The 23,126-nt window shown below is 52.4% G+C and overlaps 2 protein-coding genes and 1 long non-coding RNA gene across 4 annotated transcripts in view; 2 read left to right on the plus strand and 1 right to left on the minus strand.

Annotated features, from left to right (window-relative positions):
* OIT3 (oncoprotein induced transcript 3) overlaps window positions 1-5,636 on the plus strand; it is a 29,701-nt gene extending 24,065 nt beyond the window's left edge. For both annotated transcript variants that reach the window (XM_032986698.2, XM_042789097.1), the window contains exons 8-9: window positions 3,245-3,344; window positions 4,819-5,636. In XM_032986698.2, the coding sequence (XP_032842589.2) occupies window positions 3,245-3,344; window positions 4,819-5,001 (283 nt within the window). In that variant the 3' untranslated portion in view covers window positions 5,002-5,636. The remainder of the gene's footprint in view (window positions 1-3,244; window positions 3,345-4,818) is intronic.
* Window positions 5,637-8,794: 3,158 nt separating this feature from the next.
* On the minus strand, window positions 8,795-20,272 carry PLA2G12B (phospholipase A2 group XIIB). The gene is made up of 4 exons (XM_032986650.2): window positions 20,027-20,272; window positions 14,547-14,635; window positions 12,826-12,991; window positions 8,795-10,294 (listed from the first exon to the last, which is right to left on the minus strand). Exons 1-4 carry the CDS (start codon window positions 20,259-20,261, stop codon window positions 10,176-10,178), a joined length of 609 nt encoding a protein of 202 aa, XP_032842541.1. The 5' UTR covers window positions 20,262-20,272; the 3' UTR covers window positions 8,795-10,175.
* Window positions 10,213-20,155, plus strand: LOC116960091. Its single transcript, XR_004406187.2, has 5 exons — window positions 10,213-10,320; window positions 18,191-18,284; window positions 18,680-18,843; window positions 19,295-19,414; window positions 20,073-20,155. It is a non-coding gene; the product is annotated as an uncharacterized LOC116960091 (long non-coding RNA).
* Window positions 20,273-23,126: the final 2,854 nt, after the last annotated feature.

A 23,126-nucleotide genomic window follows, 5' to 3' on the forward strand; every position in this document is an offset into this window, starting at 1 on the left:
TCTGGGGTTTATGAGCAATTTTTTAACAGAAGGATTGGTTTATGGACTCCCTGGCTTGGCTGTTCCTGTGCACCCTTCACAGAGTCAAGGCTCCAAACATCCATTCATTTCTCACCATGAGTGAAAATGATGGGATTCAAAACAGCAGCCAAAACCTGAGCCAAACAGAGAAGGGAGAAAGCAGAAAATGTAATCTCTCAAATTCACCACAGCACTAGTCGGAGGATTTATGGCACCAGCAGCCCCTTTGGTACTGTTATCCTGCAGAGGGCATTAAAACTTCAGCGAAGGGAGAAGTGGGCTGGGGTGTGCTGGCTGGAGCCTCATCCATCCTGCCTCGGTCTCCCGCCGGCACTGCAGGCCCCGGTGTCCCCACACAGGCCAGCCCCCCTGCACTGCGCTGCATTTAAATTGAACTGCTCACTTGGACCAAAGGCTAATGATGTGCTGTCGAGCTAACTGGAGTTCTTTGTCTCTCCGGGTGCTCGCAGCAATTCAAAAGTAAAATTAGCTGAATACACTGCTGATTTGTCCATGCTTCAAACAGCTCTGTAATAACCCAGTTTCCTACCATCAACCCAGCCCCAAAAGGCCGAGGCAATAAAGATGGGATTTTTAAATGTTTGGTTACGTAGGGACAGACCTGTAGGAGTTAACTGCAGCTTCCATACGGAAACACTGTTTGAATTTGAGAGGATATACCTTAGACTGAGGGATGGGAAAATTCCCTCTCCTGCTTTCTTCCCTGTTAATTCCCTGCCTTCTCCAGTGGGCAGGAGGTGGGAGCCTTCCTCTGCGGGAATCCTCAACCCTCTCCTTATGCTGATGTGACTGTGCTGGAAATCAGGATTTTTCCAGATCCCTCTGTGCTGTCTCTGTAATACCCTGGACTGCTGCTAGCCCAGCCAGCCAGCCCCAAAGCAGCTCTCCTGCTTCTGATCTTGTTCTTCCTCTTTCTCGAAACAAAAATAAATAAAAGGCATTGACCGATTGCACAGGTGATAAACACTGCAGCTCTCTGTGGCATCCAGAACAAGGTCATGTCATTGAGGCCAACCCGTTGTAATCTGATGTGGTCAGGAGCTGTGATTTATCTGAGCATGATGTGGTTAAGGTAGTTCCATGGCAAGGCTCATCTTGTTACCTCGGGCTGCCCTTCTTTTGTAGGCTGAGGTGTTTATTTTACTCTCCAAGCCCTCCTTTCCACCTTGCAGCCCCCCAAGAAGAGGGTCAGATCACAGATCCACGGCACAGCTGCTCTCTGCTCCCTTAACCTAAGCACATTATGCACAGGAAAGAGTTATTTTCCCCGTATCTTGACCAGGTTCACCCATTTTCCTTCCTTACCTCTGCTCCCGGCCCCTTCTCACCTCTCCATGGTAGGGAGCAGGGTCTGGGGGTTTCCTGGGAGGGTGGAACGTGGTGTGGCCCCACGCACAATGCAAAAGGGCTTGACCCGGTTCTCATGCCACGATGAATTTATCAGAACCCTGCGTAAGACATGCTTAGGGGATTGGCAGGGGCTCCACCTATCCCTGGTTCCTCCTTGGTTTTCTTCCATTTTCCCTCTCCCTAACCCTAAGCCAGTAGTTTTCCTGCCACCAGTGCAGAGAACCTTTGGAGAAACTGGGATTTAGGAGTCAGTTTGAGCCAGTGTCCAGGAATCATCATAGTTTATATGCTCACAGATGAGGACGTGCCTAGGAGTCGACTTTATGGCCCCAAAGCTTGGCCAGTCACTTATGAAAAGTCTTTAACTGCCATTCTTTGTAATCAGATGCCTTCAGGAATGCTACTTTCAAAACCAATTTTATCCTAACCGACTTCATAACATCTAGTGTTTGGCCTCAAGGGGGAAGAATCCATGTCAGTTTTTCTAAATGCACAATGTTAATTTATTAACTCCCCTTGGATGGCTTTTTATGTCTGCCTCCCAGGCAGGTTAAGGAGACAAGCGCTGCAGACAGGGATATCCCTTCAGAAGGGGACCTCCACCAGCTGAGAAAAGCTACAGAAATGCAGGGTGGTGAAAATACTGCTCGGACCAGACCGGTGCTCAGTGCTCCCAGGAACGTGGACTGCTCTAGTGGACATAGCAGAAGGGTGATTCTGGGAGGGATTGCAGTGGGCTGCCACCCACAGAGCTGAGTCAGCCGCATGGAGATTTCCAAATGCACATTCTAGTGAAAGCAGATACACGTATAGATGGTGGGTTTGCTGCTGTTTGATAATTGAACATGTCAAACGTCAGCATTTCTGACAGTGCCCTGTATATTTCTGGTGTAAAGATGGAAGGTAAAGGTTGCTGCAAGAGTAGGACTTTGAGCTGTCACACCATTACCTCTTGTCTTTTTGACCACCACTTTTTTTTTTTTTTTAATATCTTGAAAAATCCACATTTCTGGAATTAACTTTCTAGAAAGGGAAAGCTGTGTTGTAACGCAATGTAACAGCAGCATTTGGGCCTTTCAAAATGCCTAAGGTTTTCCAACAGGCAGCAGTAATTATCAAGTCACCATGATTTTTTGTCTTGCTGTTTCTCTGTCAAACTCGAAATAGGCTGTAATAGTTTTTAAATACTCTGCATCTGGAATGTAACTTTTTTATAAAAAAAGTAGCTTATTTTCTTGCAGTTCTGTGACCTCTCGCATGATCGTATAGTGCTAGTGATGGAGAAATTTAAATAATGACTTTTAATGTAGTGAATTGAAGCTGTCCGGCGGAAAGTAAAATGTAAATGATGCAAAGCAAAGTAAATCTGGATTTTTGTGGGTTTCATCATCTGTGGTATTTTAGTAATGTGGGTACGGGCTTCTTCATTTTAAGCGTGATTTATGTGATATATATATGTGTGTGTGTATACAGAAAGTGCATATTACATTAGATACCATGTAACGGTTCTGTTGATCACTGCAGACTGTTGCACAGGAAGGTGAAATGAGGACAAACTTGCCTGCAGCTCTCTGGCAGTCCGTCTGCCGAGGGGACTGGATCATGTCCTGCCAGGTCTCTGCCACTGAGCTGTTCTTTGTCTGGAGATGCTATTATCATCGCTGTTGTTTTTCCCCATCATTCCCCAAATTTTCTCCTGTGGCCAAAGAGGAAGTAACATGAATAGTAGCTTAGCTTGAGACAGCCAAGCCCTCCTTTCCTTTCTCTGGTTAAATAGCTGGGATGTTTTTTTTCCTCCTTCTTTTTCCATTTCTGGGAAACCCATTAAAGCCTATCCGTCTGCTTTCCTCAGCTGCGTTTCTGATGATTCAGTGAAGCAGTACACGTCGAAGGACCACCTTGCCAAGCATTTCCAGGTTCCCGTGTTCAAGTTTGTGGGCAAAGACAACAAGGTAAGCTCAAAACACACCTCTTGAGTGTTGCATCGGGTCTGATCCGACTGAGGAGTCTCAGCACTGAGTTGGCTGTACTAGAGTGCGAAGGGGAGGCACGGGTGGCCCAAAGCAGATGCTGCTGTGCCTGTTCCAGCAGTTGTGTCTTTCAGGAGCCTGACACACAGATACTTCAGGAGAGAACTATAAAACAACTAAAAATAAATAAAATATGAAGGACAGTTGTAGAATATCAGTGCCACAGCAGGCTAAAATCATTGTTTCCAGGGTGGTCTTAGTGGGCCCTTGTATGCTGGGTGAGAAGAACGTTCCCAGTCACCATACAGAAACCCAGGGAGTTTGGCACGTTACTCCGTGTCCTGTCCTTAAAACAAGTCAGTCTGTAGTTTTGAATCTCTTCAACCCTCTATCTTCTCTAGCTCTGCTGAGTACAGATGCCAGGTTTCCAGATACAAGGTCACCATACAGTATAATTCAATGTGAAACCCAGCCGTCCAGGCTGGTGGCACTCTGGGGCAGAAGCTTTGTAGTGGGAGGACGGTTGAAGGATAATGCTATTTTCCTAATGCAAATAGCTTTCCTTGTCGGTGCTAGAAGAAATCAGGTCTTTCAGTCTCTGTTGTGCTCAGCCCATGCTGCTTGCTCCAAAAGCCACAAACCTGCTGCTCCAGCTCCCGGAGAGCTTCAGTAGGGTTAAAACAGATGAGATCTTTCAAAATTCAGAAATTTCTCTTGGCTGTCTGATTGCCACTGCTGCCTCCGATCTGCATCCTCCCAGCCTGTGCAATGGATTTTGCTTCAAACCTCACCACTGACTGAATATTCACAAACATTTGCTTCCCTAATTGCTGCTTGCAGGGATCTCGCTTACCCTCTCCTTGCCATTTAGAGGGCAGGGAGTAGCAATCCTGTGCGGAAAGAAAAGGCAGCTGTCTCCCTGCCCTGCGTGTTCTCCTTCTCCTCGCAGCTAGCACTTAGCCCCTCATCAACCTGTGTTTGCCTCCGTTGCCCCGCGGTCTCCTGGCTTTATGTTTTCTCTGCTCGTGTCAAATTCTCTTGCACATTTCTACCAGTCCATCTCCTTGTGAGGCTCCGGGCGTTCTTGGCCTGCTTCCTACCGTGCAGCTCCTACCAGTCCGTGCGAGCTCTTCCAGGCTTACTCCTGGCATTTTCATCCCTTCCTCTGGAGGATCATTTCACGCCTTCATATTCCCCGTCAGGCCCTTGGCTAACAGACAGATGCCACGCTCTGACATCTCATCCAGGCACTCTGGAACGAGTGCCCTTTCCAGGGCACGTGAGAAAACAGGCGGGGCAGCCGGTTTGGCTGTGGGTGACGATGGTGGCTGACGGGGACAGAAGTGGCTGTACCTTGGGGAACGGGCGTCGCTCGGGCTCTCTGAGAGCTGCCAGTCTGGTTCCCAGGGCTGCGCGTTGACTTGGCCTGCTTCTCTCCCCCCCCCCCCCCCCCCAGGAGGTGTTCCTGCACTGCCGCATCCTGGTGTGCGGGGCGCTGGACGAGAGCTCGCGCTGCGCCCAGGGCTGCCGGAGACGGGTGCGCCGGTCGGCCGAGACGGGCCAAGAGGAGGAGGAATCTGTTCCCGTGGCAAACCACATCCTGACAGGCGGCCCCATCAGAATCGACTTGGAGGACTAACACCCGCCCGCCGGAACAGCATCTCCGCCTCAGACCGCCCTTCCTTAGCAACACCTTCTTTCATGGCCGTTTGAGAAACAAGAGGTATTTGGTCAAGCCCCACTCACACCTCAGGACTCGTTTCCCTAACCGCCTGATGAGTTTTTGTGAGGGATGTTGGGCACACGAGGCAGCCCTCTGCGTGCAACCCGGGCTGCAGAACAGTTAGGTTTTACCTGCGTTTCTTCCCAGCGACCCTTCAGCTGAAGGGGATCCTATTGCTTTGCAGGCCTTGAAGCGTTACCCAACTTAGTCTTTCCCGACATCTGCCTGCAGGCTCCACAGGACTCTTTGCCCTTGACTAAACAAACGTTATTTGAGCCTTTCTTTCATCAGGCAGTACAAATAGTATCATAGCTGAATGCGTTTGCTGTGCAGTTCTGTGGAAGATGCTGAAGCTTTCGGATGTGATGAGATTTTGGATGACAGTTATTAAAAACATGTATAAAAACATTGTATCTCGCAGCGTGTAAGCTCCTCGGAGCTATAAAACAGTTGTCATCACAGGCAGCTAAAGCTCAGATCTATCACAGGCACATTTAAATGTTATTTTTAAATAGTAAGAGCTATTTAATAAAACTTGACCTTTTTTTTTAGTGTCTTTTGATAATTGCATGCAGTTTAACAGTGTTTCCTCTTGTATTTAGTGTAGCATTATTTTTCTCCCCCCACCAAAAATGCGGTGCCTTTCGCAAGTGCTGTAGCGCCTCGATTGTAAGAAAAAGACCATTAAACATCTATAAACACCCGCCCCTACCAAGCGTGCCGCTACCAAGTCCTTGTTTGAAAGTTGTGATGCATTACCCTGGCGCGGAGAGGCTGCGGCTGTGACAAAGGGATCACAGGAATGCACGGCAAGTGTTTATAGCAATCATTTGTACCGCGGGCAGTTGTGGGGGACAGGGCTGTCCCCAGCCAGCCTGGTGACAGGAGGCGCAGCAGTGGCGTTGGAGCGACTGCGTGCGTTCGCAGTCTCCTGGTGGGTGAGAGCTGGAGAGGGACACAATTACTGGTGACGGCGGCGGCATCGTGGCTGTCAGGAATCCCTTTGGGCTGTCAAGCTCCTTCCGAAGAAAATATAACAGACGATCAGCTCGGGCTCCTCTGGGCTTCGTTAAGGCGCAGGAGCGCTGCCCGGTGCCGGAGTAGAAATGTGGAGTGAAAGGAAGGAGGCACAGCGAGCGGTGAAGGACGAAGTAGGAGAGGCAGGGCCGGAGGGTGAGAGAGGAAGGATCCGTCTCCACTGCTGGTGGTGGCACCGCAGTGTGTTCGGGAGGTTTTCTGCAAGAAGCTTCACAGCGTGCAGCTCTGTCCTGCGCAATTGGAGGTGCGCTGGAAGTGCCCCCCCCCCCCACCTGCATCACCCGTTTTCTACTTCAGTTGGAAGTAGCTAAATCGCTGCCAAGGCCAAAATTTGTTGCTGCTCTCAAATGGATGGGGAGTTCATTTGAAGGGGCCGTTTAGAAGGGAGTCACAAATCACCTCAGCAGTATTGCATTTCACAGATTTATTTCTTCTGGTGTGTGAGATTCCAGTGAGGAATGAGTTTTTGATGGGCTGGGAGTTTCAAGATTTTTCTAAATGGCTTCATGGCTGCTTTTCCAATTTGGGAATATGTATGTATGTTAGAATAAATGAAAATGTTTCTGTGGTAAGTAGGTATAAGTGGAATGATGCTTTTCACGTGTTATCTAACCATATGTGAAAGAAAAAGAAATGAAAAAGCCTCCTTCTTGCATTGCTGTGTGTCACCTGTTTCTGCTGATTCATGTCTGCATTAGGACCACATGGGCAATTTCCCACTGTCACTTCTTTGTTCAGACAGCCCCTGCTAAATATACTTGTTTTGGTAAAACAAGAGCTGGGAAATTAAATTAATTAGCTGGTGCCTTCTGGAGAGGCAACTGGTGGGGTTTTGTTCGTGTGAAAGGGACATGGGGGAGTGGTGGAGGGAGAAGTTCATTTCCTGGCTTATTTCAGTTACTGTGCGCATCGTTCGGTTCTTCCTGACAGATTTGTACAAAGCAGCCTTTCTGCACCGCAGCTTTTTAGTTAAATCGTCTGGAAGAGTCACGAGGAGGCAACACTGGCCTGTGGGGGCACGTGAAGGGAGCAGGGAAGGTGTTTAGTTTGCCCTGCAAGCAGGATAGTAGGTCTGCTATCTGCCACTGCCCTGTGGCCATTCCACCTCTGATGTGGAGGGGATGGCTCCTAGGCACCTAAAAAAAAAAAAAAACCCTTTCCAAGGCCTTTTTGCTCTCCCCAGTTTACCTCTTGCTTGTCTTTGTCAGCGTTTACACCCTGGACGTGAAATCAGAGGCCAAACTCCTCCGAGAGCCGAGGGATCGGGCTGTTTAATTTAATGAGCCGCGCCACAGCGTGGAAGCCAGGCACGCTGCGTGAGGAGGCGTGCGAGAAGGCGGCGTGCCCGACCACAGCTCGGGGTCGGCGCGCGGAGGGTGCTCTTTCCCTCTTAGGATGTAAAGTGGATGTCTGAACAACGGATGTCCAGGAGCAAGAGCCTGTTACCTGCCATCCTAGGCCCAGCTTTTACGTCCCCAGCAGAAACTCGGAGGTTGCTGTTAGGGGAACCGTTAGAAGGAGGAGGCGCGCTGGCCGAATCTGTTGGACGTCAGCAAGAGCCGCAAATAATCCTGCCAATATGGGAAGTCAAGAGGAAGCCGTCGGGTGAGCACGGTGTCATCTTCCTGTTCAGAGCAGGGTGGAAGTGAAGATGACCCAAGGTTTGCGCGTTAACCTGGGGAAGACCCGTGGTCAGCTGCTTCAGCGGCTGTACATCCCCTGGGCGGCACGAGCGGCGTGGAGGGGAAGCGATTTTTACTTAGGATGCAGAAGTTTTACTGCAGTTTGTGTGCCGGTTTTCTCCTACGCAGGATTATCTGGTGGTGTGCTTTGAGTCGCTGCCACCGCGTGAAGGTTCAAAAGTTTCCTTGTAGAGCTTGCTCATGGGGTTTTTCAGATTTACCACAGCTTAACTTCGCAGTGAAAAATGCATGTACTCAGTAGCTGCCCTGCATGCAGCAGTCTGTAGCGTTTGGGGTTGAATGGCGGTTTGAAAGCATGAAGAAATTATGATTTTTATTAGCGGTGTCTCCAAAGTGTCAGTGTGTGGATTGAGAGATTTTGTTCAGAACTCTTCAGTGTCTCCAGTGTGTATCATCATCTGTTTTCAGTTGCGTGACCTGGCTTTAATCTGGTGTCACTTGAACTATAAAATACTTTAAGACATTTGCCAGCCAGTCAGCTATCGAGCATAGACAAGATAGTTTTGTTTCGTTTTGTTTTTTAAATTGTGTAATTTAATCATGAGAATACACTCACATTTAAAACTGGCAACAGGCACCATATCACCAACGATAATGCAAAGTTTGGAAAGAGTCTGGAATGAGGAATGTTTCCTTCCCACCCCTTGCCAAAAACATGTGTTTCTTAGCTGGATAATCAGATTGTCCATCCAGCCTCATGCTCTGATAGACACACTCTGAGATGAAACTTGGCAATGCGGTGCTTGCTCTCCAGTGGCATTAGCACAGCTAGGAAAGGATGTGATTGCATCTAATCAGTGTAAATTTAAGTCTTTCTTAATGGAAAACATCCCAGTACACCTCATGCGGTCATTTCTATTTTCCTGGTCTTAATACCAGTGGGCTCTAGTTGTTTCAGTCAATCTGGGGCCAGATGAATGTCTCATTTCTGTTCACTGTAAAGCAAAGATGACTGGCAAGAAGAACAATACAGGTCCTAAATAATTTATAGCTCCGTGCATGCATTTAAACACAAAGTAGAGGTAACTAAAACAGACTCTTTCCATTCTTGTTAAATCACCCTTCTGTAGCCTTAACTTTTCTGTGGCAGATGGAAGAACATAACCGTAAATACGTTTGCAGAAGATGCTGAAGTATTTATGTGGCATGGCACGAGCACCCAGTAGCAACTTCTTTTCAACAAGAAGCACAGATGAAAGCTGTCTGCAAATGTTATGTGTAGATGAGATCCCATTTACCTCTCTAAATTTTAATTTTGCATGCAATAAAAGCTCCCAATAACAGATGGAAGTATTAACAGCGTTTTAGAAAGAATGCCGTCTGAGGCTGCTGATCGCTCCGCGGCTGGAAGTGTCCCTGCCCTGCAGAGGTAGCACGTAAACCCTGCCACCTGACAGGTAAGCCTCCAGGATTTGGAATATCTCATCTGAGGCAACTGTGAGCCTCCTGTTTTCCCTCGTGCAAAAGATGGAGGTGGCCACCCAGCAGTTTTGTGTAAAAAGTGATCCTAAGGGAAGAGATCTGTTAGACGATAGAGGAGGAAAATAATTAAATAGATCTAGATGACACTGCAAAAGAAAAGCAGCTTCCTCTCCGGAGAGTGTGGGAGCATGCTGTGATTTCACACGTCAGACATGATGGGCTTTGGTCCCCTTCTGCCCAAATGTGAATTGTGCCTGTAGCACAAACATTTAAATGTCCTTCTCGTGCTTACCAGATCCCGGGACGTTTTAAATCTTTTTAGGATCCACCAAGTATTTAAATAAGCAGGGTTGTCAGGGTGTGTAACAATAGGGTGGAAAGTGTAAGGGGTGGGTGTGAGCAACGTACTGAAAGCAAATTACCCCTCCTCTTCAGTCTGTCACCAGCGGTGGAAAAACGTAGACAGTGTGTCCGTGGACTGGGATTTTCGGGTGTTGAAGAAACCTAATGCCTCACACTGCAAGTTAGAGAGTTAAGGGGCGGAGGGGAGCTGATAGACATGTGTCTAAGGCAAACAAACAAGTAAAGCCCCCTGTTTATAACCAGTGCTGCATCTTGCTTGCCTCTCCCGATCAGTCTGTAGAGAAAATTGGCGTCGGATCATTCAGGCTGATGGAACTTGGAAAGGGGGTAGGGCTGTTGAACTGCATCTGTGGTGGACAGTGGGCACCGCTGCCCCGCGTTCACCGGCTGTCTCCCCTTCCGCAGCCCCCTCCCCAAAAGCTGTAGCTGTTGAGTATTGCTTGGCCCAGGTCCCCCCCGTCCCGTCCGAGGCCAGGGGGCTGGTGGAAATCGCCGTGAAGAAGTGCGGTGTCAGAGAGAGGAGACTTGGCAGCAGGCTCACGGGTGCCGGGCGTCTGCTCTTCCTCACAGTTCATCTCGTTCTTCCTCGCTGCAAATGCAGGCACTCCTTTGGCTGTTCATGAAGGGCCGGCAGCCCAGGGTCCAGACGGCGTTGAACACCGTGTCTGCGACAGATTCGCAAGCTGCAGAGAAGGAAGAGATCGGGCAGGTGAGTAACGGGACATCTGAGGGCTGGGTGGAAGCACCCTGGCCTGAGCCCTGCGCCGAGTTGCGTGGGATTTGTCGCGGGAAGCGTGGGCTGTCGTCTTCTCTCTGGGTATTGCGTTTTTATAAATCCAGAGGTTCCCTTCTGCTGGACTTGCAGGCTCTTTTCTCCCGAGGGCGGCACCAATCTGGCACTAGCTTTTCTCCCCCATAGCCCTCCTCCCTTCTTGCCTCTCTCGGGCTTTTCTGGTTGATGGATTGTTTGGGACACTGCAAATAGCACTGTTTACCAAGCAGATTTCCCAGGCGGCCTCCACAGTACTGTCTTTCCTGGCTCCCCCTCCCCTCAGTTTTGCCCGTAGCCACTAACAACCAGCCTTTTCTGCTTTTTGGGAGTTATGCCAGCCAGCGTGAAAAATCCTGCTGTGGTGGAGCTGTAGATCTGGTCTGCCTGACTACTACTAGCCCCTCGTTTTTCCAGAAAGTTAAGCCCCAACCTGCTCGTCGCTAAATAAATAGGTCACCATCAGGTCTTTTAGGGTTTACTCACTGTCACTAATGTTGATTGCTCTATGCGTAATAGAGCTGGGAAAGCCCTGCCTTTTGGACTGTCTCCTGCTGCCTCGGCCTCCCCTCGCTCTGCTGGGGCAGCTGCAGGAGTCAGCTCGGTTGGCAGGCGCTGGAGAGGCTGCGGTGAGTCAGTGGGAAGACCAAGGCACCGCTGCAGCTGGGATGCTTGTGCCCACACGGAGGGAGTGCTGCTGCTGCTGCTCCTCCTCCCCTGCCTGCTTTCTCTGAACTCCTGGTGACTCAGTGGAAAGCATCCCCCGGATCGGAGCTGGGGTGGAGGAGGAGGAGGAGGAGGGCTGTGTGACAGGAGCTGCTCGGAGCAGCCCTGAGGACAGGGAGCGGCAGGGAGAGACCACAAGGCAAGAGGAGGAGAGGATGGCTCAGGGGTTCTTCCATCTTAGCAGCTACCTGTGCCTCCTGCAGCAACCGGGACAGAGATGCTGGAGGAATCTAGTCCTGCTTGGCTCAGCCAGGGAGTGTGGGCTCTGCTCCACCCTAACTCCCCAGGATCTGCCTGTTTGCTTCGCTGCTGCAGGCAGAAAGGAAAAAAAGGAGGGATCTGAAAAATCGGCAGGGGAAAATCTGACGAGATAGGAAGAGGTTGGCTGCGTGAGGACCTGTAGATAAGGATGACCATGAAAGATTGGCTGCACTTGGCCTGTAGTGCTTATATCTCAGTCCACATCTTTGTTTTCTCTTACTGGCCTGGCCACTCTTTCCAAACACTTATCTGTGGCAAGGTGGAAGGCCGTCTACACTAGTGTGGGTGGCATGCAGGCTTGCCCACGTGTCCTAACCAGGCTGCACCCTTGGAAAACAAGCGCATATTTAACTAAACCTTACAGCAGGGCACTGGCAGCGGGGATGAGCGCGGAGGGGCTGGCTGCGATTAGCGGTGAGAAACTCGGCAGCACCACCAGTTTTACTCAGCTTTGGGAACGGGCTGTTCTCGGGGGCTCTGCCAGTTTTGCAGACCAGAACTCCTGTAAATATCTTTAACTGTTTCAGTATCCCCTACTGTTGGAAAGTCTTCTCTCTCCTGCATCACTGCCCCGTGACCCCTCTGCAAGAGATGGATCCCTGCCTTACAGGGGATGGGGATGCTCTGAAATGGCCTTAGGGGGAGCACCCGGGGCGGGGGGAGGCTTTCCAGCTGTGGCTGACCTCTGGTAGCAGTGGGGTAGATGTCCCCCCACTTCCTCACACAGGTGCTTGATGTCAGCACGGAGGATCAAGAGGCAGGCTTGGGCTATCCCAAGCGTAGCCTTTGCAGAGGTTACCAAATGCAGCCTTTACCAACAAGCTCTTCTCACACTTACAGACTGAGGCTTTTAAAATCGGGCAAAACCAGGGTGAGTCTTGAGCTGCTGACGCATCACTAGAAGTTTGTTAGCACGGGGGCTTCTGAGCAAGGCAGATCTCCCTGCAATGGCTCAGCCACCACCCATGCTGTGGTGTGTCCCTGGTGCCATCGTCATCTCTTATCTGTGAACCAGATCCCGGAGAGCCCCTGTCCTTGGCTCTCTCAGCTTGCTGGCCCTTGGCCACATAGAGGTTTCAGCATGTGGCTTACTGGCTCTGGAAGGTTTTCTGGTCTCCCGTGCAGGTGTTTGAGCTCTTAGGGAGGGCTTGCAAGGTTTGAAGGAATTGATAGTAGGGGTTTTTTTGTAGTTTGCTTTTTTTTTTTTTTTCTTTCCACACGTGTTTTGTAATGTTTTCCAAATGTAAATAATTTTTGGCCTCCAGCCTTGGACAGAAGTGTGTGTGGAGGGGGGCAGGTCTCAGTGTTCTCGCTCATCTCTGACAAGCACAGGACAGATGTGCTGCTCCCTACTGCAGATTTGTGCTGCTTTTGGCAAGGAAAGGTCTCCCTGCCCGCACCCTCCCCTCCCTGCCGTGGCTTGTTCCCTTCGCAGGGGATGCGAGCTGGGAAGCTTACCTTCCACCTTGGAGACGAACCCGAGGCTGCGCTTGAGGTCAGAGCAGATGGAGTGGAGGCACCAGCGGAACTTGGCGTCGCAGCGGTATTTGTTGGCCCCGCAGGTGTCGTAACAGACGTCCAGCTGGTTGCAGCACTTGGTCATGGCAGGGATGCCCAAATCTAGCTGGGGAGAGAGAGAAAAGAAGCGTCCCTTGGCTGCGTCTGGGCTCAGAGAGCTGCAGCTGGGTGAGGTGTTGCAGAGCCCATCTGGCTGCTCCTCCAGAAGCTCCCCCCTGAGCGCGGGGACAGCAGGAGGGAACGCTTTCTTCTCCCTCACCATCTAAAGAAAGTGGCGACAGGAGTGACAGGGTAGACCACGTTCCCTTCTCTCTGTCGCGAGGGATTCACGTCTGGTAGAGAGGTGGGAAACAGCCCCTCCATCACCATTTGCTAGTTCTTGTTTGTCAGAGCTCGTTGGAGAGCTTCCTGTCCTTGCCAGCAATGGCAAAGGCCCCTTTTCTCTTTCCTCCTTTTCCCACAACCCGACAAGTCTTGCTTCTCGGCCTAATAAATCTGCTAGAAGTGTTGTTATTGCCTTATTTCTCAGAGATGCACTTGTGAGGCCAAGGACAAATAGAGCTTGTCAGGGGAGTTCCGCTTGCTTGGAGGTAAACAGCAAACTTAGCTAATAACCATGGGGGTGATGGGGCAGAAGGCCTGTCTCCCGGAGAGACTGAACTTGTTAGCTTGTTATAAATCCTTCCTCTTTTTGGCCTTCCTCATGTAATATTTAGGAGATGAATTGTTTCTTCAGTGCTCTCAGCCCCCGCAACTGCCTGCCTAAGGAGGAGATACCACAGAAATGCTCACAAGGTTTGCAATTAAATGTAGTTTAAGAAACTAATCTAACATGAAAAATGGGCTGTGAAGAGAGGGTTTTTCAGAGCAGGAATCTTCCTCATTGCTGCAGACTTCATGGGCAGCAGTAATGTGTGGGCTAAAAAGTAATTCCTGCTCTCAGAGCCTCCTGGGAGTGCTTTTCCTGGTGATTCCAATGTGATTTCATTAACTGCCTTTCAGGTAACAAGTAGGTGCAGAACTAAAGCCTGCAGGTTTATTTCAGTGCTTGGCAGAGGCAAAAAGCACGGGAGGGGACGACAGGCCAGGTGTGGAGAACACCCTCAGGTATTGCTGTTTGCACATTATGCTGTGTCACTGATCTGCCCAGTGTTGAACACGTTCCCTGTCCTGTCGCAAGGGCATGGGATTGTCCAGGGCCTTGATAAAAATCCATTTCTGCACAGCGGCGCTCCGCTTGGCCAGGCACCCCCTCTTTCTTCCTCTAGTGCTGACCTGCTCAGGAAACTTTCTCTTGCTGAGACAGCCAGAGCAACAGGCCAGTCCTTGGTAAATGGAACTCCCGGCTACGTGATTCCTGTTTTGCTGCCACCGGCAGTTGAGATCTTTAATGCCTCCCTGACTGGCAGTAAGCTAGGCAGTGCTCAGACTGATGTGTTCGCCTTGCTTGGCAGTGCCAGGCAGATGGCTTGTCCCCTAATACCGTACCCCATAAGTGATATTCCCTCCCCTTTCCAGAGCTCTGGCTTCAGCTCTAAAGAGAAGCCATCACACAGCTTGTGCACAGGACAGCTAAGCCTCTTCCCTCCCCAATATTACTAGCTGGTGACTGTGATTTGAGAACCACGTCATTTGGGAATGGTGGGTGTGGTAGTACATACACTTTCGGGTACCTTGAGCCCCAGAAAATAGGAGCTACAGCCATTGGGTTCTTGGGGTTTGTAGTGAGGTCGCGGCATTGGAGCCTTCCCTGAGAAAGAAAGGAAAAATGTTAGGAAAGCCAATCTTCCCAAGAGTAGCACCAAAAAAGCAAGGAGCGGCAGGCAGCTCCCCCTTTGGTCTGCATCCCCAAACATGTCATTCCCCCCCCAGGAGATGCAGGGAGTGAAGGATAGGTGCTAGACCTGGCCGAAACACTTGTCAAGGCTCTAGAGCCTGACTGAGCTCATACCTCCTCTGGCATGGCCACCGGAGCAGTGGGGTGTGTGTGAGCTGGGTCCCCAGCACTTCTCAAAGGTTTAAACTGATCTGACTTCAGTCCCTAGGTCTGTGACTCTCCCCAGCTCCTAAAAAAAAATGGGCAGGTCCCTCTTTGCAGCACGGGGTTTTGCAGCTGAGTAGCCCTCCATGCTACAGCTAGCGCCTCAGACCTCCCAAATCTCCTAGGAGCTTCTTTCACGTGCTTCCCGAGAGCTCTGCACAGCTGGGACCACCCAGATGTCGTTCCAACTCCTCCAAGAAACTAGCAGCTAAACTACTAGGGGATTTCTCTCCATCTTCAGTTTACTCTGAGCGTCGGTGGGCTGCGGATCTCTGCAAAATCGTGCTAGACCTTGCATCATGTCTGTTCTTGCTCCGCGTAGGTGGTTGTCTCGGTCCGTTTTCTGCATGCAGTGATGCACTGCCACGTGTTGCCGCTATCCCTTTACCTCTGCCTTCCCTTGGAACGCTTCTTAATACGCACAGAGGAGCGAGAATTTCCTCCGTGAATAATTACTTACCCCACGCAGAAAGAGCCCAGCAGACAGTCAGCTAATAAGCTTCGGCAGCAATTGAATTTGGTTTCCTTTGAAGGTATGCAAGCCCTCCTGTCTGCCTGCCAGCCCGTCCTGGGGCTTTGTGTATGGCTGACAGAGCGCTCTGGCTGCGAGGGGTGGGGTGGAAACTCTCCACATCGTTAGGAGATCTGCCTGTTCCCCCGCCCTGTCTCTTCCCTACCTCAGCCCCCATCTCCATCTAACCTAACAACTCCTGTCTGGGGAGGAGGAGTCGCCAGGCTGCTTGTGTGCCTTGACCTCGCCGGGCAAGGAGCTTGTTTCAAGGTGGGAGAGGATTCTCCCCTGGAGAAGCTGGGGAAACCGGCCCTCGTGGAGGTGGGTTTCCCTGTGCCCTCTCTCGATGTGTGTTCAGTGCTGGGTTTATAAAGGGGAGATCTCAAATGCAGAGTGAGGTGCTGAGACATTTGAACCCTGCTCTGGGAAAACTTTGTAAGCTGTGGGAATACTCCAGCGAAAACCGGTGTGAGCTGAGCCTCCTGTAAGTCAATCACCTCTAGGGTTAACTTCCTCCTTCCCTGAGTACTGCCAGAGAATTTCTATAGACATAAAATAGATCTAATTTAGCCCTTCAAGCAGGGTTGGATTCTTTTAAACTCCCATCTCCACTGTCTTTTTTTTTTTTTTTTCTCTTGTCAGCACCTATAATCATTTAAGATGCTTTCCCCTTTTTTTTGTGTCAAGTTACCTAAAATACCGGTGGTTAATACAGCCATAAATCTGCTGTGTTCTCAAGAAGACCTCCCAGCCAAATGCCTCAAAAAGTCTTACACAGGAACGTTCCCAGCACTTTCTGAATTAAAAATTGCCAGAGCGGTTTTGTTTGGACAACAGATTTGCAACAAATAAACAACAAACTGACATCCTGTCCAGCTGTGAGACACCAATAGCCAAGTTTCTCCAACCCTACCGAAATGCAGTACACAGCAAGGATTTAGCTGTCTGCGAGCCAAGATAAAGCTCTCTGGTTGACACCACCACCAGGTGATGGCATCTGCGTGGGAAGGTATTTCTCCGTACAGCGGTTACTACTGTGTTTCTACCTTTTTGGCCCCTTTTGAATAGGTCGGATCTGCTTCGTGCTCCAGATGTAATTTTCTACTGCAGAAAGCATTGTTATTTTGAGCACGTAGAGCTGAGTTAACAGTAGACAAAGAGCACAAATCAGCGTTGGTTGCAGCACACCGTTGTTATAGGATTATCTTTGCACCAAAACATTATTCAAGTCCGCTGAGGTACAGTGACGTGAGGTAACTTCTGAGTTCACGACACATTGCACATTATGTGTTTGGGTGGTTATGCTATAGAGAGAAGGAATGATGTCTCTATATGGCCTGAATCTATAGTCCAGGGCTCCCAAGCAACATAATGAGTGCCGCACCCAGGTCTTGGCGAAATTCACAGCCTAGTTGCTCTTTTGGAAGGGGATGAGAGTTGGAACTCAGGATTCAAATGTTCCTGAACTGGGGTAGAAGGCAGAGCAAAGCTCAAAATCCAAGGTGGATTTCCCAGGATGGGGTCAAATTTTAATGACTTGCTTATAATATTGAGAATAAGTTACGTTCCTGCAGCACATTGTCAATTAACGGGGTGAGGTGGCAAGTCAGAGTAAGAGCGAGACTGTTTGGGGACATGGAGGTAACTGTGTTGCCAGAGAAAACCTGCCCTTAAAGCTGAAAATGGCTTAGAAAGTTGTCCTGAGGAAAAAAAAAAAAAAGAAACCTAACGTGAGAATTGTGGTGATCAGCAAAATGTCAAACTGCCTTCAAGCTGAGCCCCTGTAGTAAACCTGGCCCCCTCCTCTCTGAAAGACAAATCCTCATTTGTGAAGCGCTCCTGTGCAAACAATTTCTCAGCTAGATAGAAGTCCAAGACGCCACGATTAACCTCCCCCACGTCGTGTTTTCTAGCTGACAGGAAAATGAAGGCAGAATAGAAATAATAGGTGTTCCTGGCTCTAAGTGAGCATCGACTCGGCGCTCTGGTTATCATCTACTGCTTGCCCGTCCTTCTGGGTGTGTCTGCGAGGGGGAAGGGACCCGGTGGGTCACGCTGGCTCTTTGGCTAGCCGTGTGTCACCAGGGGCCAGCGTGGGCTGCCGGCTTGCTGCGGGGCATCGCTGGGGAGAGTGTGCCAGAAGGCAGCCAGCCCAGCGGGACCGTGCCGGAGAGCGACGCCGATGAGTAGAAGCCCACGTTGGCGTGGCCTCGGAGGAGGGCTGAAGCTGAGTTTCTAAAGGGAAGCGAGTTTCCCCGATGAGTTTGAATACCCACCCCTCCCCGGGCTGTTGCAGCTGTGCCAAGAGCCTGGAAAGCAGCCAGCTGGCTGGAGCAGCTGCTGGCGACGCGGGAGGCCTCAGACACCTCGGTGCTGGTACGCTGGCAGGGGGGAGTGAATGTATTTCTGGGTGAATAGGGTTTTGGGGCTCCTCGCTCGCCTGAGCGGTCCGTTGTTTTTTCCTCTGCCCCGGGCAAGCAGTGTTGGAGAGCCTGACTTTGAAGGCTCTTTTCCCCACAGCCTAGATGTGCCTCCTCGTGTTAAGCCCCTCGGGACTAAATGCCGGGCAAAACATTGAAGGTCCTGCCTGGCCAGATGGCTGAAGGAAGTTATCAAGGGATTTACTCCCACTTCAGGCTGCTCCCCACCCTGAGACGGCCAGAGAAAGGGCGGCGGAGGTATTTGCGGTAAATGCTAGTGTAACCCTAATGTCCTGATTTAAGGGAGTAATCCATCAAGTTGTTTGTTTCCAGACCTCACTAGCTGCGGAAAAATCAAGAGAATAGTCTTACAGCCAGAACAGCCAAGTGCTGCGTGCTTAGCTGAAGATGGATGTGGCAATCACAGGTGAGTCCTGACCTTCACTGTGGCAAAATAAGCTATTATCAGTCTCTCTTGGCTGAAAGGGAGGAAAGTAGAAGGCATAATTTTTGCTTCGTGCCTGGGGGAAAAGTAATTAGGTCCTGATTCAGCAGGAAGATGATAAAGATGGTTTGTGTTTGTTCTTCCGGGCACAGACTGGGCCTCAGTGGTTTGGGGTCGTCCCTGCATCCCCTCTGCTTGCAGTTTGAAACTGTGCTAGAGACCAGCGCGGACAAATCGTCCTGAAAGAGTCCAGCAGGACCCTTGGAGGCGCGTGGGCAGCGTTTCAATAGTTTCCTCCTTCAGCCAGTGATTAATGAGTTGTTCAGCAGGGGACCGGGAACGGGGCTAACGATGTGCTTGTTTGTTTTCCTTTCTAGGTAAAACATTTCTCCAGAAGGGCACGGGGTGCTCTCAGGGAGCAGGCAGGCAGTTGTGCTGCTCTGTGGCGATGCTCTGACCCCCTACCCGGAGCGCGGGGACAAGGGCAGGGAGAGCCCTAACCTCGGGATGCGTCCAAGAGCGACGACTTCTCCAAGACTTGGTGAGTCCAGAGACACCACGAAAGGAGCTCTGAATATCAGCCTTCCCAACCCCTGCCTCAGGCACGCTGCAGGCCCAGCCACCTTATCCCCACTACCGGGGTTTCCAGTCGCTCTAAGCCCCTTTCTGCTCTGAGTTGGGAGCGTGGGGTGGACCTAAAGGGGGAGTTTGTCACGCACAGCGTGGGGCTGCCACATGGTGGGCCTGGGGACGGGCGGCGTGATGGGGCAACCAGCATCCAGACTGAAACTGGGATCTCTCCAAAGCACGGAGACGGTTGCTCCAAAGCATCTCTCCGAAGCGTGGGAGGAAGCTGGAGGGCAAAGGGCTGACGGGCGGTTGTGAGCGGGCAGGCTGAGGTGACAGAGGCCAGTTATTTGCTGTGGGGACAGTTGTCAGAGGCTGGGGGGAGGACACGGTCTGTAGGAAACCTCCTTGCTGTTCCCAAACAGGTGGTTTCAGCGCGTGCCCAGTCCCCTGCCCCGCCTGCACTCCTCCTGCCCCGCTCTCCCTGAGGTGTCACCCCCCCCCTTCGTCCTGCCCCCGGGGGCCAACCAAACTCTTCCTTTTTGGTAAGTCACTCTAAAGTCCAAGGCAAGCGGCAGCTGCCTCGTTGCGCCTTGAGTACTAAAGGTTCCTCCGTGGTGACAGCAGGTCGGCTTTGCCTTCCTGTTACCTCCCCTCCTCCAGCCCCCATTATTAGCCAACTCCCGGCTGCTGCATAACGACGCTCCGAAGGTTGCGGAGATTAGGGCTGCTGGCAATCCTGACACCCCTTTCTGAGTCAGGTCTGCACAGGCTGCTCGTCCTCCCCTCCCGAGCCTCGCTGCCCGTCCTGCTCCTCCTCCCCGGGGGTCCAGGTTACCACAGGCAGCCTGGTTACCTGCGTGCCCTTCCTGTAAAACCCGTGTCCTCTCCTCTCGCCCCCCTCGCGCGCAGCACAGCGGCTTCAAGATCAGGCTTGTTCTTGACGAGAGGGAAAGCTGAGGGTTCAGTGTCCCTGCGCCGGCACGAGCAGAGCAGCCGTGACTCTCCGCGGTGACTTTTCTGGGCCGATCATAGCAGGGGGGCAGGTCGTGGATAGGAGCTGGTTGGGGTTTGGGGGAAGGAGAGCGCTGCGTTTCCATGCGCAAGGGGGAAGAGGGGAAAGGGCGGAGGAGCCAGCAGGACTGAGGTTCACTTACCGTACCGGCACCTGTACTGACAAACGCCGTTTTTCCCCCCAAGCAGCTCCAAGAAGGAGTCGAAGTAGCTGTTAACCGTTTCGAAGCTGTCCCGGATGGCCCCGATGCCCCACTCTGAGTAGGATGCCTCTGCTTGGGGAGCTTGGTGGACGGTGTTTTCTTGGGTTCTTTCCTCGGTGCATTGCCCCAAGCCCAGCGTCAGGCACAGAACCGCTGCCTCGAAAAGCAGCCGCATGCTGCTGCGCTCCGGCCCCGGGCCCCCCCCCCACCGGCGCCCTCGCCCAGGCAGATGTGCGGGCAGGGAAGGAGGAGCGGGAGCGAGCTGTTGCGTGTAGCAGGCAGGCGAGCACCCCCCCTCCCCTGGACTTTAAACGCCGCCGAGGGAACCAGCGTGAGGTCACCACGGTCGGAGTGCAAAGTGCACCGTGCGGATCCGGAGCGGGTACGTCGCGCGGACAAACACCGAGGTTTGAGTTTGCACAAGCCTGCTGGAAACGGGCTCGGCCCCTGCGGCGCCAGGGCTTCGGCCTCCCCGAAAAGGGAGCTGCGAAAACCCTGCGGTGCTGAGCGGGGTCTGGCCCGCCCAGGCCGTGGAGGGAGACCCCTCCGCCTGCCCCACCGAGGCGCTGCCCCACCGAGGCGCTGCCCCGCTCTCTCCCCAGCCTGCGGGGAGATGAAGAGTATCTCTTCATCCAGTATCTCCTTGCTGCTCAGGCAACGGAAGTAATAAACCTGCAGCAGACCGAGGAGCCCCACCTCGCCTTTTTCTGGGGCCTGCTAGGCGCGTAACGGCGTGGGACGAGGCGCCCACCCGGCCTAGCCGCTGGGAGGGACTGCTCCTCGCGAAACCCGTGGGACCGCGGGGCCGACGTCCTTGTGTGGAAGAGCTTTCCGTCCCTGCGCACCCAGGACAGGCCGCCCTGCCCGAGCACGAGCCACCAGGCAGAAAAGGGTGGCTGAGCACACCGTGTCCCCCCTCTGCCGTGGCCAGAGGCTGCTGCTGGGCCCGGTGGGGGTCCATCCAGCAGTTACGAGTAATTTGGGCTTAGAAACGCTGCGTTTGGGGCAATCCCGTGGCATGTTGCCTCCAGTTACAGGATCAACGGGGTAGGTGAGTATTTGCCCTTGCTGTGGGACTCCTGAAGGCTGGCGTTAGGTGGCTGGTTGTTACAGCTGTTGCGTAACGCCAGCGGTGCTGGATTAAATGGGTAAGCTCCAGAGCCAGGCAGCGGGTCCTGCAAACACACGGCAATACGTGCAAATTTTTTGTTTTGCAGGAGACTTCAGGAAGAAAAGTTGGCAGTGTCCAAGCTGCAGACGAGGAAGGGGGGGGGCACTGGAATGCCTGGTGAGAAATTAGGGTGATGTTTTGGGTTGAGCTAGGGGTGCCGGGTTGCTATTTAGACGGTTTGTTCCTTGGAGCCTGGGAGCCATGAAGTCCTTGCCTCTGGTGAGCCTTTCCTGGGCAGGGTGCCCGTCACTGGCACGAAGCAGCGGGGACGCTCGTGGGGCGAGGACTTCCCAGGGCAGGACGGGAGAGTTCAGGCCTGTCCTGCTCTTCAAACCGTGCTGGGGACTGGCCTGCTCAGTTGTGGGTGGAAACAGGCCCATGTCCCTGGAATTTGTTGTCAGGGAGCACCCCCCACCCCGGGGAAGGGAAAAAAAAAACTGGTGTAACAGTCCCATGCTGTGTCTTGCGGGGAGCGGAGGCGTTTGTGCCTGTGCTGGGTGAATCACTGCCCTGCCTGACACACAGGTTTGCAGTCCTCGTGCTCCCCGCCCTTCGAAACCGCCTGGCGGGGGCTAATGTGAAAAAGAGCAGAACAGCCGTTCAGAAATAGCTTGGCAACGTTGCGTGGAGCCCCTGGGTGGCTGAGCTGGGTGCTGCGCTTTTCTGCGGAGCCTTTCAGGGTCGCTCTGGAGGCAGTTCCAGAACGCGGCTTTCTCCCGCATCCCTTCAGTGCCTGATCCACGTGCTGCTGAAGAGGAGCAGAGAGGGGGCAAAGTGCCGGCGGGACTGCAGAGGATGCAAACCCCAGCGGCTGGGGCCTGGGCTGTCCCCGCAGGACGCGCGGCCTGGAAGGGGGGGGGGGTGGCTCTGGCCGGAGCACGGAGCTGGGGCCGTTTGCAAAATCGATCGGAATTTGTTAGGAAAGGTGAACAGAGCTGGGGGGAGTGGCTGGCAAAGTGCAGAGCCGGGGGAAAATAGAGGAGTCGGAAACTTTTCCTGATTGTCACTTGTCCCAGTGCAAAAGTTTGTGAATAAAAAAAAAGCAGTCTAACTGCATTCCCGAAACGTGGCAGCGCCTTTGCCCTGCCCTGGGGATGAGCCACTCTCCCTCCTTCCTCCTGCCTGCTTCCACCCCTCCCCACACCAGTCCCCCGAGACATTTTCAGTCCCGCTGCGAATAGCCCGGTTGCACCCAAATGTCAAGATCTGAAAACCAGGAAAAAATGTAGGATGGAGTAAAGCTAACAAACGCTGCACAACACCTCCCGGCGCAGGGCGGTTATCTCGGGGAATTGCCCCTCGGGCTCAACAACCGCAGAAGTGGGGACGTCCTGAGGCGGGTGTGCACAGCAGGTACCTGCAGGTTGTCTGACCCACTGTGGGTGCAAACGCCCCGCTTATGACAATTTTTTTCTCTCTCTAAAGATTTGAGAGACCCAGATGTTGTTCGCCAACGAGGGTGAACTCTGACGACTGGTTTCTGAACCTCGTCTTGACCCCAGGATAAGCAACCTCCCGGCTCGGTGCATTCATTTCTGACTCTGTAATGCTTAAATATAGAGCAGCCCCGGGGCTGCGATGAGTCACCCGCTCCCGATGGCACCGTCGGGCTGTTGGCAGCCTGCTCCCGGCAAACGGGATGCGTGTGCCTGTGTCCCCCCACATTAGTGACAGTGAACCCCCCCCCCCGCTGCGGACGGAGCTGGAAAACCCTCTTGGCTTCGCGTTTCCAGCCATGCCGAAGCAGGCGCTGACCCCTTCCCTCCTGGGCTCAGCTCCGAGGAGGGAAGGGCAGGGGCTGGCCCGGCTCTTTTGCTGCTTTTCTTTCCCAGAGCTCGCTGCCCCGGGCAGAGCTGCGTGGGCAAGCGC

The sequence above is a fragment of the Tyto alba genome, unplaced genomic scaffold (genome assembly GCF_018691265.1).
Source record: "Tyto alba isolate M040663 unplaced genomic scaffold, T.alba_DEE_v4.0 Super-Scaffold_1, whole genome shotgun sequence".
Classification (NCBI taxonomy): Eukaryota; Metazoa; Chordata; class Aves; order Strigiformes; family Tytonidae; genus Tyto; species Tyto alba.

Excerpts from the sequence above, each read along its gene's own strand:
- PLA2G12B (XM_032986650.2), bottom strand. The coding sequence starts at position 20,261 with ATGCGGCTGCTTTTCGAGGCAGCGGTTCTGTGCCTGACGCTGGGCTTG. Across the intron at positions 14,636-20,026 it reads TCAGTACAGGTGCCGGTACG|GGAAGGCTCCAATGCCGCGA; the intron begins GTAAGTGAACCT and ends TTTCTTTCTCAG. Across the intron at positions 10,295-12,825 it reads GTTCGTCTCCAAGGTGGAAG|CTTGCGAATCTGTCGCAGAC; the intron begins GTAAGCTTCCCA and ends CCTTCTCTGCAG.